Consider the following 12,289-nt stretch of genomic DNA (forward strand, 5'->3'; position numbering starts at 1 on the left):
CTGAGAAAGAAAGACGTGCACTACACGGACAAAACAAATATGAGCCCATTTCACAACTACAAGACAAATCAAAACCCATACTCACTAGGCCCCACCCTATCATTATCACCACTACTAAACTCACATTCCTGTCACGTTTCTCCAAACGACAGCCCCATCAATCACCATTAAATTCCCACCTGGCCCCACCTCTGCTCTTGTCAGTGACTCACCTCATTCTCAACTCTTCCCCAAAGACCAAATTTTATTCTGTAATGATGTATTCTCTTATTAAAATATAGTCGATGATAAAGTAATCAATCATTAAAAAGTAAATATTATTTCGACATATCTCACTTTCTCGTGGATACGAGAACTCGTGAAAGGAATTGTAGGATGATATATCATTTTCGGAAAAAATTGTTCTTTCCCGCGGAAACACCGACTCTCTCACCGCGCCGCCTAATTTGAACGCAAAAGAAAACGCGTTGAAACGTGGCCAGCGTGGCATACTATCCATTCATGAACAGACACGTGTCGTTTTGTACAGCTGTCACCAATTGAAACCACTCCTCGTTACACACGATCCCAACTCATCCCCCCTTTTTTCAAAATTTCAAAAATTTGAAAATTCCATTTTAGAATCTCAATTTTTTTAATCCTTTATTATATATAGAGACCTTTGTGGGAAAAAACTCATAGTTCATGAATCAAAAGAAAGTTAGAAAAAGTTTGGATTTTTAGAGAGAACGTTCAAAAGGGTATCTGAATATACAGTTAAATTTTGATTTGGTTAGTGCTATGGGTGATTCTAGAGAGTGGGAAGATGAGTGCAGAACACCAAGGTTGTTACAGAATCAGATTCCAGCGGTGTTTATTTGCCCTCCGCCGCCGCCTAGGAAGAAGCCGGTCGCCGGAAAGAGACGCTCTCCGCCAAAGGAAGGTTACTTCAACCCACCTGATCTAGATACCTTTTTTGCTATTCCTGCTAGAAAAGAAGCATGTGCGTAATAAAGTAGCAACAAGTTTAGGTTAAGGAAATAAATTTGATTTTTAGTTTTTAGGAGTGAAAGAGAGTTTTCATTTTATATATTTTATATTGTTATAATAAGAATAATTTATATATAGTGTTATTGGTAAGCATTCGTTTTTAGTATGTTATTTTAGTTAATAATTTGTGAAATAAATTTGTTATACAGAATTATGACATATGTTTTATGTCAATGTGTACTCTCCTAGTTCCATATTTGGTAATTGGTATCATCATTTATATCGGTTTTTGAGAATAAGATTGTGTATATTTATTTCTCTCATTATACTATGTTGTGGTCTTTTATTTATGTTTTGGTCTTTTAAGATTCTTGTTTTACAATTTTGATTCTATTATGGTTTCTTTTGTACACGCTCTTGTAGTTGTAGTTTAAAAATGTAAGTATGTAACATTGTACTTGCTTTTATGCTCCAAAAATTAACATTACGAGGTGAATTACTCACTGGAATTATGAAAATGAAATTTATATGGAATTGGAATGTAATGGAAGAATGTAATTTGTTTGGTATTTTTTTGATTGGCAAAATTGTAAAGTTAATGCTTAGTGATTACGAGGTCTTATGTTCATATATCGGAAAGAATGTCTCCGATTACGGGTAAGACTGAATTTTTAGTCATGAGAATTGAGAGTCTTATTATGCTCACCCATGTGTTTCCAATCAACAAACTATGGTGTTTGATGATTCAAGCATAAGGAACGAAAGGGTGTGAGAAAAGTTGAGTTTTGGTTTATAATTTAGCAAATTAAAGTTTCACTTTTGATTTTTTAGTGTAATATTGCTACACCACTTTGATTGATGCTGTTGCTGAGGAATGATGATTCTCTATTTTTGTTCTAAAATCTTTTTTCTCAGTTACAAAAGTGATACACATAGCAGAACGAATATGTTGATTAATGCAAATTTTAGTTGTGATAGAATACAACACCATTAAAGTTCTCTGTTGAATTGTTAAGTTTCGATTCCGGGTGGCGATATTTGTTGAGATTAGTTACATACTTTAAAAAATATTAGTTTTTTATTATTAAACGTACAAAAAAAATGTGATTTGGTGGTCCACAACCAAAGAGAACCAGAGTGATTTGGTCTATGGATATAGATTTGAGTCTTAGAAAGGAAAATTTGTAATGCTATATTATTTTTTCAAAATCAAGTAAATTAATTACTCATATTGCTACATATAATTCTGTTAAGGATGTCTTATAATTAAGACTAGTGACTTAAATTGTTGATTAGGGAAACTTTGATACATATAGGAATTAAAATCCTCATAATAATTATATTTATAGTGTAATATTTATGTATTAACAGTGTAAAGACATATGCTCAGTTAGTATATCATTCACTATTCATTTGTATTACTTTTATATTTAGTAGTGAATAATAAATGAAAATAAATGATTGATAATATAGTGACAAATTTCTATACATACTTTCCTCTTAATATTATATTTCTACTTCTAATTTTTAATTAGTAATTTAGGACATTCATTACCATTAGCGTAACTTGGTACAAGTAAATGATTTTGACCCACCTTTTTTTAGAAAATCACATGAAAGAAGCACTACCACATAAACATAACTCATATTAAAAGCAATCAGTCATAGATCAAGGTACATTTTAAACTTTTGAATGCTATCCCATTTGATATCTACAATATTATTTCCATTCTATAATGATATTTCTCATCTTATGAATAAGAAATTAATATCTATTGTCATTCTTAATATGTATCGCTCACAAAAATTAAAACTTTAACCTTTTGTCTAATGTAATATTTATGGATTTAATAGATCTTATAGCACTAGACCAATGTCCTCCTTTTATATCAATTATGGTGTTGTAGTAAAATAGAGTCTTATCCTTTTAAAGGATAACTTAAAATTGCCATAATTTTATTATCAAAATAACATTATTTTATAATAATTTAGTATTAATCTAGAACAAAATTGACTGTTTAGCAACAATGATGTGAAATTGTATCCTTTAGCATGTAATCAATCATATTGTCTTTGAGACAACACTATGTATGAACTTTTTATTTGTAGGAAAAAAGAATATGTTTAAAGGGTAAGTGTGATACTTAGAACCTCTCATTTATTACTTCATATCCACTCTAAAATTCAACTAAACCTAATGCCATGTCTATAAGACATGGTTACATTACCACCACAAAAATGGATCATAATGCTTCATTCTATTTTCTTATTTTGGTATAATATTCTCTCATTTTCTCCTTATAAATAAGACCCATTTTTTCAAAACAAGAACTAAGACAAGAAAATGAAAATTCACTTTCTTTCATTTGCATCTATGAGAATTCTTATGTTTGGTTTATGGGTTATACTAAGTTTATTTCCTGAGTTGGCAATGAGCATAACAAGGCACTATACATTCAATGTACATTACAAACTCTTGCTCCATAAACTTTATTTCTTCATAAAATTTTCATTTTCTTTTTCACTCATAATTTTTCTACTTCTTTACTTTTTAAGGTTGAGTACCTTAAAGTCACAAGATTGTGCCACACAAGGAACATTCTTAGTGTGAATGGAAAATTCCCAGGACCTCCCTTAGTAGCAAGGGAAGGTGATAGGGTACTAGTTAAGGTGGTTAACCATGTCTCAAACAATGTAACCATTCATTGGTATGTATCTATGCCCTTGTGTTATTCATTTGTATGTACATTTTAATATAGAGAAAAAATGTATAAACCGATAATGTAAGAATTTTTTATATTATCACTGTATTTTTTTTTTTCAGGCACGGAATTCGTCAAATAAGAAGTGGTTGGGCTGATGGACCAGCATATGTGACACAATGTCCTATACAAACAAATCAATCATACACATACAATTTCACAATCATAGGACAAAGAGGGACTTTGCTTTGGCATGCTCATATATCATGGCTAAGAGCAACCATTTATGGACCCATCATAATTCTACCTAAGCACAATGACCCATATCCATTTCAGAAACCATATAAGGAAATCCCCATTATTTTAGGTATAATAATTAATATTTAGTAGCTAATAGTAGCTAAGACCATGCATAATTCTTTTAATAACTTTAGGTCTTGTAGAGAAAAAGTTGTATCCACCGACAATATATGAGTTTTATACATTATCATTGCATCATCCACTATTTATGTATAATCGTCATTGACTTTGACTCTTCAAAATCAGTAATACAGATGAATGATAGATAATGTTGTGGGATTTCAGGGGAATGGTTCAATGTTGATCCAGAAGCTGTTATAAGTCAGGCCTTGAAGGTAGGAGGGGGACCCAATGTTTCAGATGCATACACCATAAATGGTCTTCCAGGGCCTTTTTATAATTGCTCCAATAAAGGTATCATATTTTATTCACCCCATTTTCACTCATATAAAAAAAAACACTATACAACAAGGTATTAGTTTAGTGGCATAATGTTTTACTAGATTTTCTGAATGATCAAAACTCAAGAGTTCGATTCCTGAGAGCAATGTTTATTAAAAAAGATAATCGTATATTCTGAAAAAGATTAGTTCCTTACCCCAAAGGATGTGATAAAATATCTTAGTAGTATAAAAAAAAGTACACTTTACACTACTACAAATCATGCAACATATAATAACAACTTAATATTTATTGCATTGGTATAGTATATTTTTCATAATATCAATCAATCATACACCACTACATGTACTTCTAAAGAGTCGATCGTTACATAATTCTCTCATTTATCTTATATACGGCACATCGAATTCACTATATCACATATACCATAAACAACTAATATTCATACATGAATTTTGCAGATACATTCAAGCTAAAGGTGAAACCAGGCAAAACATATCTACTGAGATTAATCAATGCTGCACTCAACGAAGAACTCTTTTTCAGCATTGCAAATCACACTCTAACTATTGTTGAAGCTGATGCATCATACACCAAACCATTTGAAACAGAAACACTTCTCATAGCACCAGGACAAACAACAAATGTTTTACTCAAAACCAAACCATATTACCCTAATGCCACTTTTCTTATAGCTGCTAGGCCTTATTTTTCAGGCCAAGGTACCTTTGATAATTCCACTACATCTGGTATACTTCACTATAAACACCATTCTCATATTAGAAACTTAACTCTTCTAAAACCCACTTTTCCACCAATAAATGCTACAAACTTTGTAGCAAATTTCACAGGAAAATTTAGAAGCTTGGGTAGTGATAAATTCCCTATAAATGTACCAAAGAAAGTGGATAAGAGTTTTTTCTTCACTGTAGGACTAGGAACTAATCCTTGTCCAAAAAACACAACATGCCAAGGACCAAGTAACACTACAAAATTTGCAGCCTCAGTGAATAACATATCTTTTACACTTCCATCAGTTTCTATTATGCAAGATTATTATTCTGGAAAGTGGTCTAAAAATGTTTTCAACACTGATTTTCCTAGTTTTCCTTTGAGAACTTTCAACTACACAGGAACACCACCTAATAATACTAATGTTAACAATGGTACTAAGTTGGTGGTGTTGAAGTTCAATACTAGTGTTGAGTTGGTATTGCAGAGTACTAGTATTCTTGGAACTGAAAGCCACCCTTTGCATCTTCATGGCTATGATTTCTTTGTTGTTGGACAAGGTTTTGGAAACTATGATAAGAACAAAGACCCTGCAAAGTTTAATGTGGTTGATCCTGTTCAGAGGAACACTGCTGGTGTTCCTGCTGGTGGCTGGATTGTCATTCGCTTCCGTGCTGACAACCCAGGTATATATTTTTTTTATCGGCAAATGTTAATAATATTAGTATTTTTGTTGTGGCGAGACTCGAAATCTCAATCTCCTACACTCAATTCCTTATACCCTTCATCCTAATCATTAGACCACCTTATGACTACTTTTTTAAGTTTGTTGTGGATGAGACTCGAACCCACAACTAAGTATACGTGAATAGAAAAATGATCATCACACACAACTTTTTGACTAATATTTTTTCATATCTACTATGTAAACCTCATGATCAATATTTAATACATCATTGTTTTCAAAGTAAAAGACATAGATGATTATGAATATTGATCAATAAAAGTAGGTGTGTAAAAAAAGTAGTATATCATTGCTAATGTAAACAACAATATGTGTAGTAACATGCATGTGAGACAAAAACTGAGTCATTAATAATAATCTGCTATACTTTAAGCTTTCATATAATTTTTTAATAGTCCAAAGTTAGATAGATATAATATAATATGTATAAGGTTCTTGTCTAAAACTTAGTAATCTAATCAGATTAGTCACTTTCTATAACAAAAATGTCCCTTTTGTAACAAATAGTTATAGCAGATAAAGAGACATTATCATTCATGATGCATTAGTTTGTGAACTAGTTTGTCACACATCAATGACTCTTGTGGTTGCAACAGGGGTGTGGTTCATGCACTGTCACCTAGACATTCATACAAGTTGGGGTTTGAGAATGGCATGGCTAGTATTAGATGGACCTGGTCCTAACCAGAAGCTGCAACCACCACCTTCTGATCTTCCAAAATGCTGACTTTGATTGACCCTTTGGGTCCATATGCATTGGCTTTGCTTCATTTCCTTAGTTATATTGGAAATGCTTCCCTTTCTATATTGTTTTTGATCGACTATACCATTATACCAGTTTGATCGACCCCGGGTCGAGTGATGGTTAGGTAAAGTCAGTCGAAAAATATCGACTACTAGATTTTTTGTTAATAATGAAATAGTTGTGACATTTTTTGATGCGTTAAGGGAAAATGAATAAGTTGTGATAGTCTTAATGTTATTTTCATGTTTGGTTGGTTGGTTTGGTTGAATAATAAAAGCAGTGTCTGTTACTTAATCTCTGATTAGTTTCTCTCATGAATCATGATTCCTTCTTTTACTCACTGTTTTTGCTTATATTCAAAGTCTAAGTAACACATTTATCTTCAACTTATATATAAGAAGTAAAATGATGATTTGTTAAAACTTAAGAACTAATCAATGTTTTACATTCAAGAATTCATACTAATTATGGCATTATTAAATTGAAAAAGATGCATAATGAAAATTATGGTATGGTACAACTATTCTACAATAGGGACAGTTGAACTAGAGATTTCATAAATTATTTTGTTTTATTTATCTGTCTTAGGGGTCAGCATGGATCGGGAAAGGTTTGTCCCTTACCCGACCTTAAATATTGGTAGGTCATTTTTTTGAACTTGGATCCGGCTCTAGACCCGAAGCTAACTCGACCGCAAATATGAATTGAGACAACATTTGAACCCGAACTATACCCGATTAAATAGAATGTATCTTTTTCTTATACAGTCTTGTCAATATTTTACATATTATTATTATGAATATGTGATTTGACATATGAAATAATATATGTATATATATTGTTAATCATGTATATATGATAAAAACTTTAGAAAATCAATGATACTTTCAACACAATGGATGTCTTTATTATGTACACAATTGAATAGAAACAAACACATGCAAACATGATAAGTAAGTGACCACGAGATCAGTTAAGTTGGGCCATGCTTTTTCTCTATCTGACCCTAAATATTGTCTAAGTCTAATTTTTGAACCTGAACTCGACATTTGACCCATGAGACCCAGCCCTATTTGGACGGATCATAACCAAGTCAAACTGGATGAGCGGGTAGAGCCGAGTCCTATACATCCCTAAATTCCATCTTATACTATGAGCAGAAACTCTGACTAAATCATTCATTATTCTTTAATTGAATAGAAATTTCACAATACTGATAAATAGGAGTCAAATGAAAGTAAGAAAAATTAAGGTACTGATATTTGTAAACTAGTTCCTACCATTGATTAAATTTGTTCTTACCATTGATTAAATGATAATGAAAGATTTTGCCAATAAATATTATTTATAATAAAACATTATGACATCGTTCAATCATATAGTTGACCTCAAAATGTTTTGTTGCCCCATTTAGAAGCTGAAAAGAATGCTTACAAATGTTAATGCAAAAGAATAATAGCATGTACAACTAGAAATATTCCATTTTCACCTCTCTCTCTCTATCTCTATATATACATTAGTGGACCTAATTTCATGTTTTACTCATTATAAAACATATTAAAATTTCTCAAAGGAGGGTTTTCAATTTAGCAAGTAAAACATTGTCAACTTAACAAAAACCAATAGAGAAAATAGGGTTGTAAAAGTTACTTAAGTTAAACTAAGTAAACATTTTTTGTGTGGAAAATTACACTTAGTTCTCTTAAGATTAGACTTAATTACACTTATACCTTTTTTATTGTAAAAATTACATTAGATTCTCTAGTTATTATTATATTTGTTTATCTCTAAGCCGAACTTGAACCCTTTTTATAATTGGGTTGGGCTTCTCAACCAAAATGTGAATCTAGATCAAATTTTAATATTTTGTTAATTAATTGAGGTATAGCAATCTTAGTCATTCATCACGTCTAAAATTGATGTGGTTTAGTGCAAAAACTTCATAAGCATAATCTTTAACCCAACCAAATTTTAGTTAATTTTATTGTTCTTTTTGTGCAGTGACCAGGTTTATATACAGTATAGGTTTGTTTGTAAGTTAACTTTTGGAGAGAAAGAAATGAAAATAGAAGATTTCAAAGTCTCACAAATATAATTCATAACTCTCGAGTCTTTCCTTTCTTTCCATTATCCTCCACTCGTAAACAGACTTGGAACTGACTTAGAAGCTTTATTTGATGTTTTAAATATTTCTAATAACTGCCAAAGAAAAATACACATGTTCCCTTGAAAAAAAGAACCATAGACTTTCTCAAAATACTGTTTCTTGCAAAAGAATACTGTATTACATTCAAGCATATAATACTTTTTTTAACCATACATTCAAATAGATAATTGAATACTGTAACCTAAACAAAACTCTCTCATAATTTTTCCTAGTTGGTTCTGAAACAATCATTAAAATCAAAGTGCCCAATGTTTTTTTGGAACAAAGCACCTAAGAAATATCACTAACTTAAAAAAACAGCATGAGAACAGAACTAAAAAAATAACATTTTTGGACCAATCTCTTAACATTTGGGAAGATCAAAGGGTGGAGGTGGCAGCTTCTGATTATGCTGTTTTCCATCTTGGACTATCCATGCCATTTTCAAACCCCAACTTGTATGCACTTCAAGGTGGCAATGCATAAACCAAACTCCTATCGGGTGTAAAAATTTATACGCATCAATATATCATTTACCGTAATATTTGATTAAATATGAATGATATATAATACAATGATAACGTAAAAAACTCTTACATTGTCAATACACATATCTTTTTCGAATAATGTTACTTATACTAATAATATGAAATCAACACATTTGGATTTGTTAATTCTCAATTGGAGTGAAGATAGAAAATAATCCTAAATGTAACTTAAAAGGGTCATGTTATAAGATAGAAAGAAACCAATTTTATTCTATAGTAGGACTTATCATTTTTGCATGTATTTTTCAATAAGTTTATGAAGTTAATCTTTCACTAGACAAAACTTATAATCATTATCAAACCAATCTTAAAATATTTGCAATCCAATGTGAATTATGAAATATATATATATGAAGTAACAATGAACATAAACTCTTGTTAATTGTATAGTACTCACCTGGGTTATCTGCAATGAAACGAATAGCAACCCACCCTCCAGAAGGTACACTAGCAGTGTTCCTCTCAGCAGGATCAACAAGATTGAACTTTGAAGGGTCTTTCTTAGGGTCAAAGTTTCCAACACCTTGTCCCACAATAAAGAAGTTAAATCCATGAAGATGAAGTGGATGACTTTCAGCACCAATAATGCTAGTATCTTGAAGGACAACCTCAACACTTGTCTTGTAAGGTAACACCAATAGTTTAGTTCCACTTGTTACTATAATGTTGCTAGGTGCAGTGCCAGTGTAGTTGAATTTGAAAGGTGGGTTTGTAGGGAAATCAGTAGTGTAAACTCCTTTGGATTTGTTGAAGAAATGTGATTGGAGTAATGCAATGTTAGGCATCACAAATGATACATTGTTTATTGCAGCTGCTACCCTTGTGTTATTAGGCCCTTGGCATGATTGATTTTTTGAGCATGTACTAAGTCCTAAGCCAACTGTGAAGAAGAAGTGCTTATCGACAGTTTTCGGAACCTTGGCTGGGAATTTCGCGTTGGCCAAGCTACGGATTCTGTTGTTGAAATTAGCTGCGAAGGCCGTGTCATTGAATTTCGGAAGCACAGGTCTAAGGAGAGGAAGTTTGTTACTTAATTTAGTGTTTGTTGGTGATGATGTTGTCTTGTACTCGAGCAAGCCGGTGGTTGTGGTATTGTCGAAAGTAGCCGGACCTGTAGCAAAAGGCCTTGCAGCTATGACAAAGGTAGCATTTGGAGCCTTGGATTTGGTTTTCAGAAGGACATTAGTTGTTTGACCAGGTGTGATCAGAACAATGTTTGTTCTGAAAGGCTTTACATAAACAGCATCAGCTTCAACCACAGTGAGGGTGTGATTGGCAATGCTAAAGAAAATCTCATCATTAAGTGCAGCATTGATTAGACGAAGCAGGTACGTCTTTCCCGGCTTCACCTTGAGCTTGAAGGTATCTATAGAAATAGAAAATGTTAACTTAATGAAATGCAGCTAAGCAATAATCATATATGGTTAAGGGTTGACAATTTCTTTACTATCGATCTGCCATTGTTGTGAGATTAATCCTTAGGAATTGTCGTGACTAAAAGTCCTAACAATCGACAATGCTTATGCTTGTCCGCAGTTTTTTGGATAGAAACATGACAAAAGGACTAACATTGCGTAACTGAAATAGTTCGAGGACCAAAACTATCCGAAAAAAGTCGGGGAGACGAGCTTCGCAATTAAGTTAGGAGATAAAAAACGCATTCAAGTTTTCTTTTATGTAGTACTATGTCCATACCTTTGGCAGAGCAGTTGTAGAGAAGACCTGGAAGACCATTGATAGTGTGAGCATCTGAGGTATTCGGCGCCAAGCCTGTTTGTGTTGCTTGGTTTATAACCGCTTCCGTATCGGCTTTCCACCATTCCCCTGCATTTTATCCAATGCTGAAGTTATAGCATGCAAGTTTAGAAGGAAAATGTGTACATTCTAATATTTAAGGGCATAATAAAATGTGACATAGTTTAAAGGCTCTCAACATACCCAATGTGATAGGGACTTCTTTGTGAGGTTGAGGGAATGGATAAGGAACATGTCTTTTCGGAAGAATTACAATAGGACCATAAAGTGTTGCTCTAAGCCAAGAAATATGTGCATGCCACCACAATGTTCCTCTTTGGCCTATGACTGTGAAATTGTATACATAACTTTGGCCTGTCTGAATCGGACATTGTGTGATATATGCAGGTCCGTCTGCCCAACCGCTTTTCAGTTGCCGAATTCCATGCCTGAGAAAACGAAGCAGACGTTAAAAAAAACGTGCTACAATTTAACGATTGAAACAAATTGAACCGTGAGGCCTTATAGTACAATATTACCAATGAATGGAAACATTGTACTGAACATGGTTAACCACTTTAATTACGAGTCGATCGCCTTCTCGTGCTATGACTCTAGGACCCGGAAATTGTCCATTGACAGTCACAACGCTCTTTGTTTGGCAAAGTCTTGTGACATTTTTCAATTTGATCTGCATAGAAGAAAAAACATGCAATGAACATACATTAAACTTGTCTTAAAAAAAACATGACAATAAAATGCAACAAACATACATTAAACTTGTAATGTCTTGTTACTCTAGCATGTTTTGCATGTGTTATATCTGGCAATATTGACACAGCACATAACACAAGAAAAATAGCACTCAAGAAACTTGGAATGCTAAGATAAGCAAAACCCATTTTCCTTTTTTTTTTCTTCTTAAAATCTTCTTAAGATTTTGCACTAGACAATTATAGTTGTTATTTTCTTTGGATGGATATAATGGAAAATGAAGCAGTTTATATAGTAGAAATTGAATTAGTGTGATTAGTTAATTAGGTGATTGAAAATGAAATATTAAAGACATTTAATTCCTTCAGAAACAAAGTTCCAAATTTGAATCACACCACACTAGCTTGTTGCTGGTAATGCTTAGAGTATAGAGTACATTTCAAGCTAGATAATAATGTAATTTTCTTAACTCTCTAACTTTATTTTACCAAAATGACCCTTGTTGGACAAGTAAGTAATGATTAGATTGCCCAACTCAATAGATTTTTTTAA

The 12,289-nt window shown here is 32.5% G+C and overlaps 2 protein-coding genes across 2 annotated transcripts; one reads left to right on the forward strand and one right to left on the reverse strand.

The window, feature by feature from the left end:
• On the forward strand, positions 3,314–6,819 carry LOC109352759 (laccase-2-like). The gene is made up of 6 exons (XM_019594952.1): positions 3,314–3,430; positions 3,526–3,677; positions 3,794–4,038; positions 4,257–4,385; positions 4,835–5,791; positions 6,447–6,819. The coding sequence occupies exons 1-6, from the start codon at positions 3,314–3,316 to the stop codon at positions 6,575–6,577; spliced, it is 1,731 nt and encodes a 576-aa protein (XP_019450497.1). The 3' UTR covers positions 6,578–6,819.
• On the reverse strand, positions 8,848–11,996 carry LOC109352593 (laccase-17-like). Its single transcript, XM_019594694.1, has 6 exons — positions 11,797–11,996; positions 11,563–11,714; positions 11,228–11,472; positions 10,985–11,113; positions 9,687–10,655; positions 8,848–9,236 (listed from the first exon to the last, which is right to left on the reverse strand). Exons 1-6 carry the CDS (start codon positions 11,923–11,925, stop codon positions 9,106–9,108), a joined length of 1,755 nt encoding a protein of 584 aa, XP_019450239.1. The 5' UTR covers positions 11,926–11,996; the 3' UTR covers positions 8,848–9,105.

The sequence above is a fragment of the Lupinus angustifolius genome, chromosome LG07 (genome assembly GCF_001865875.1).
Source record: "Lupinus angustifolius cultivar Tanjil chromosome LG07, LupAngTanjil_v1.0, whole genome shotgun sequence".
Lineage (NCBI taxonomy): Eukaryota > Viridiplantae > Streptophyta > Magnoliopsida > Fabales > Fabaceae > Lupinus > Lupinus angustifolius.

Bases quoted from the DNA above. Each gene is read 5' to 3' on its own strand.
- LOC109352759 (XM_019594952.1), top strand. From the start codon at position 3,314: ATGAAAATTCACTTTCTTTCATTTGCATCTATGAGAATTCTTATGTTT. The intron at 3,431-3,525 runs GTACATTACAAA...TTACTTTTTAAG, and splicing joins CAAGGCACTATACATTCAAT to GTTGAGTACCTTAAAGTCAC. The intron at 3,678-3,793 runs GTATGTATCTAT...TTTTTTTTTCAG, and splicing joins AACAATGTAACCATTCATTG to GCACGGAATTCGTCAAATAA.
- LOC109352593 (XM_019594694.1), bottom strand. From the start codon at position 11,925: ATGGGTTTTGCTTATCTTAGCATTCCAAGTTTCTTGAGTGCTATTTTT. The intron at 10,656-10,984 runs GTATGGACATAG...CTATTTCTATAG, and splicing joins CTACAACTGCTCTGCCAAAG to ATACCTTCAAGCTCAAGGTG. The intron at 9,237-9,686 runs GTGAGTACTATA...TACACCCGATAG, and splicing joins TTTCATTGCAGATAACCCAG to GAGTTTGGTTTATGCATTGC.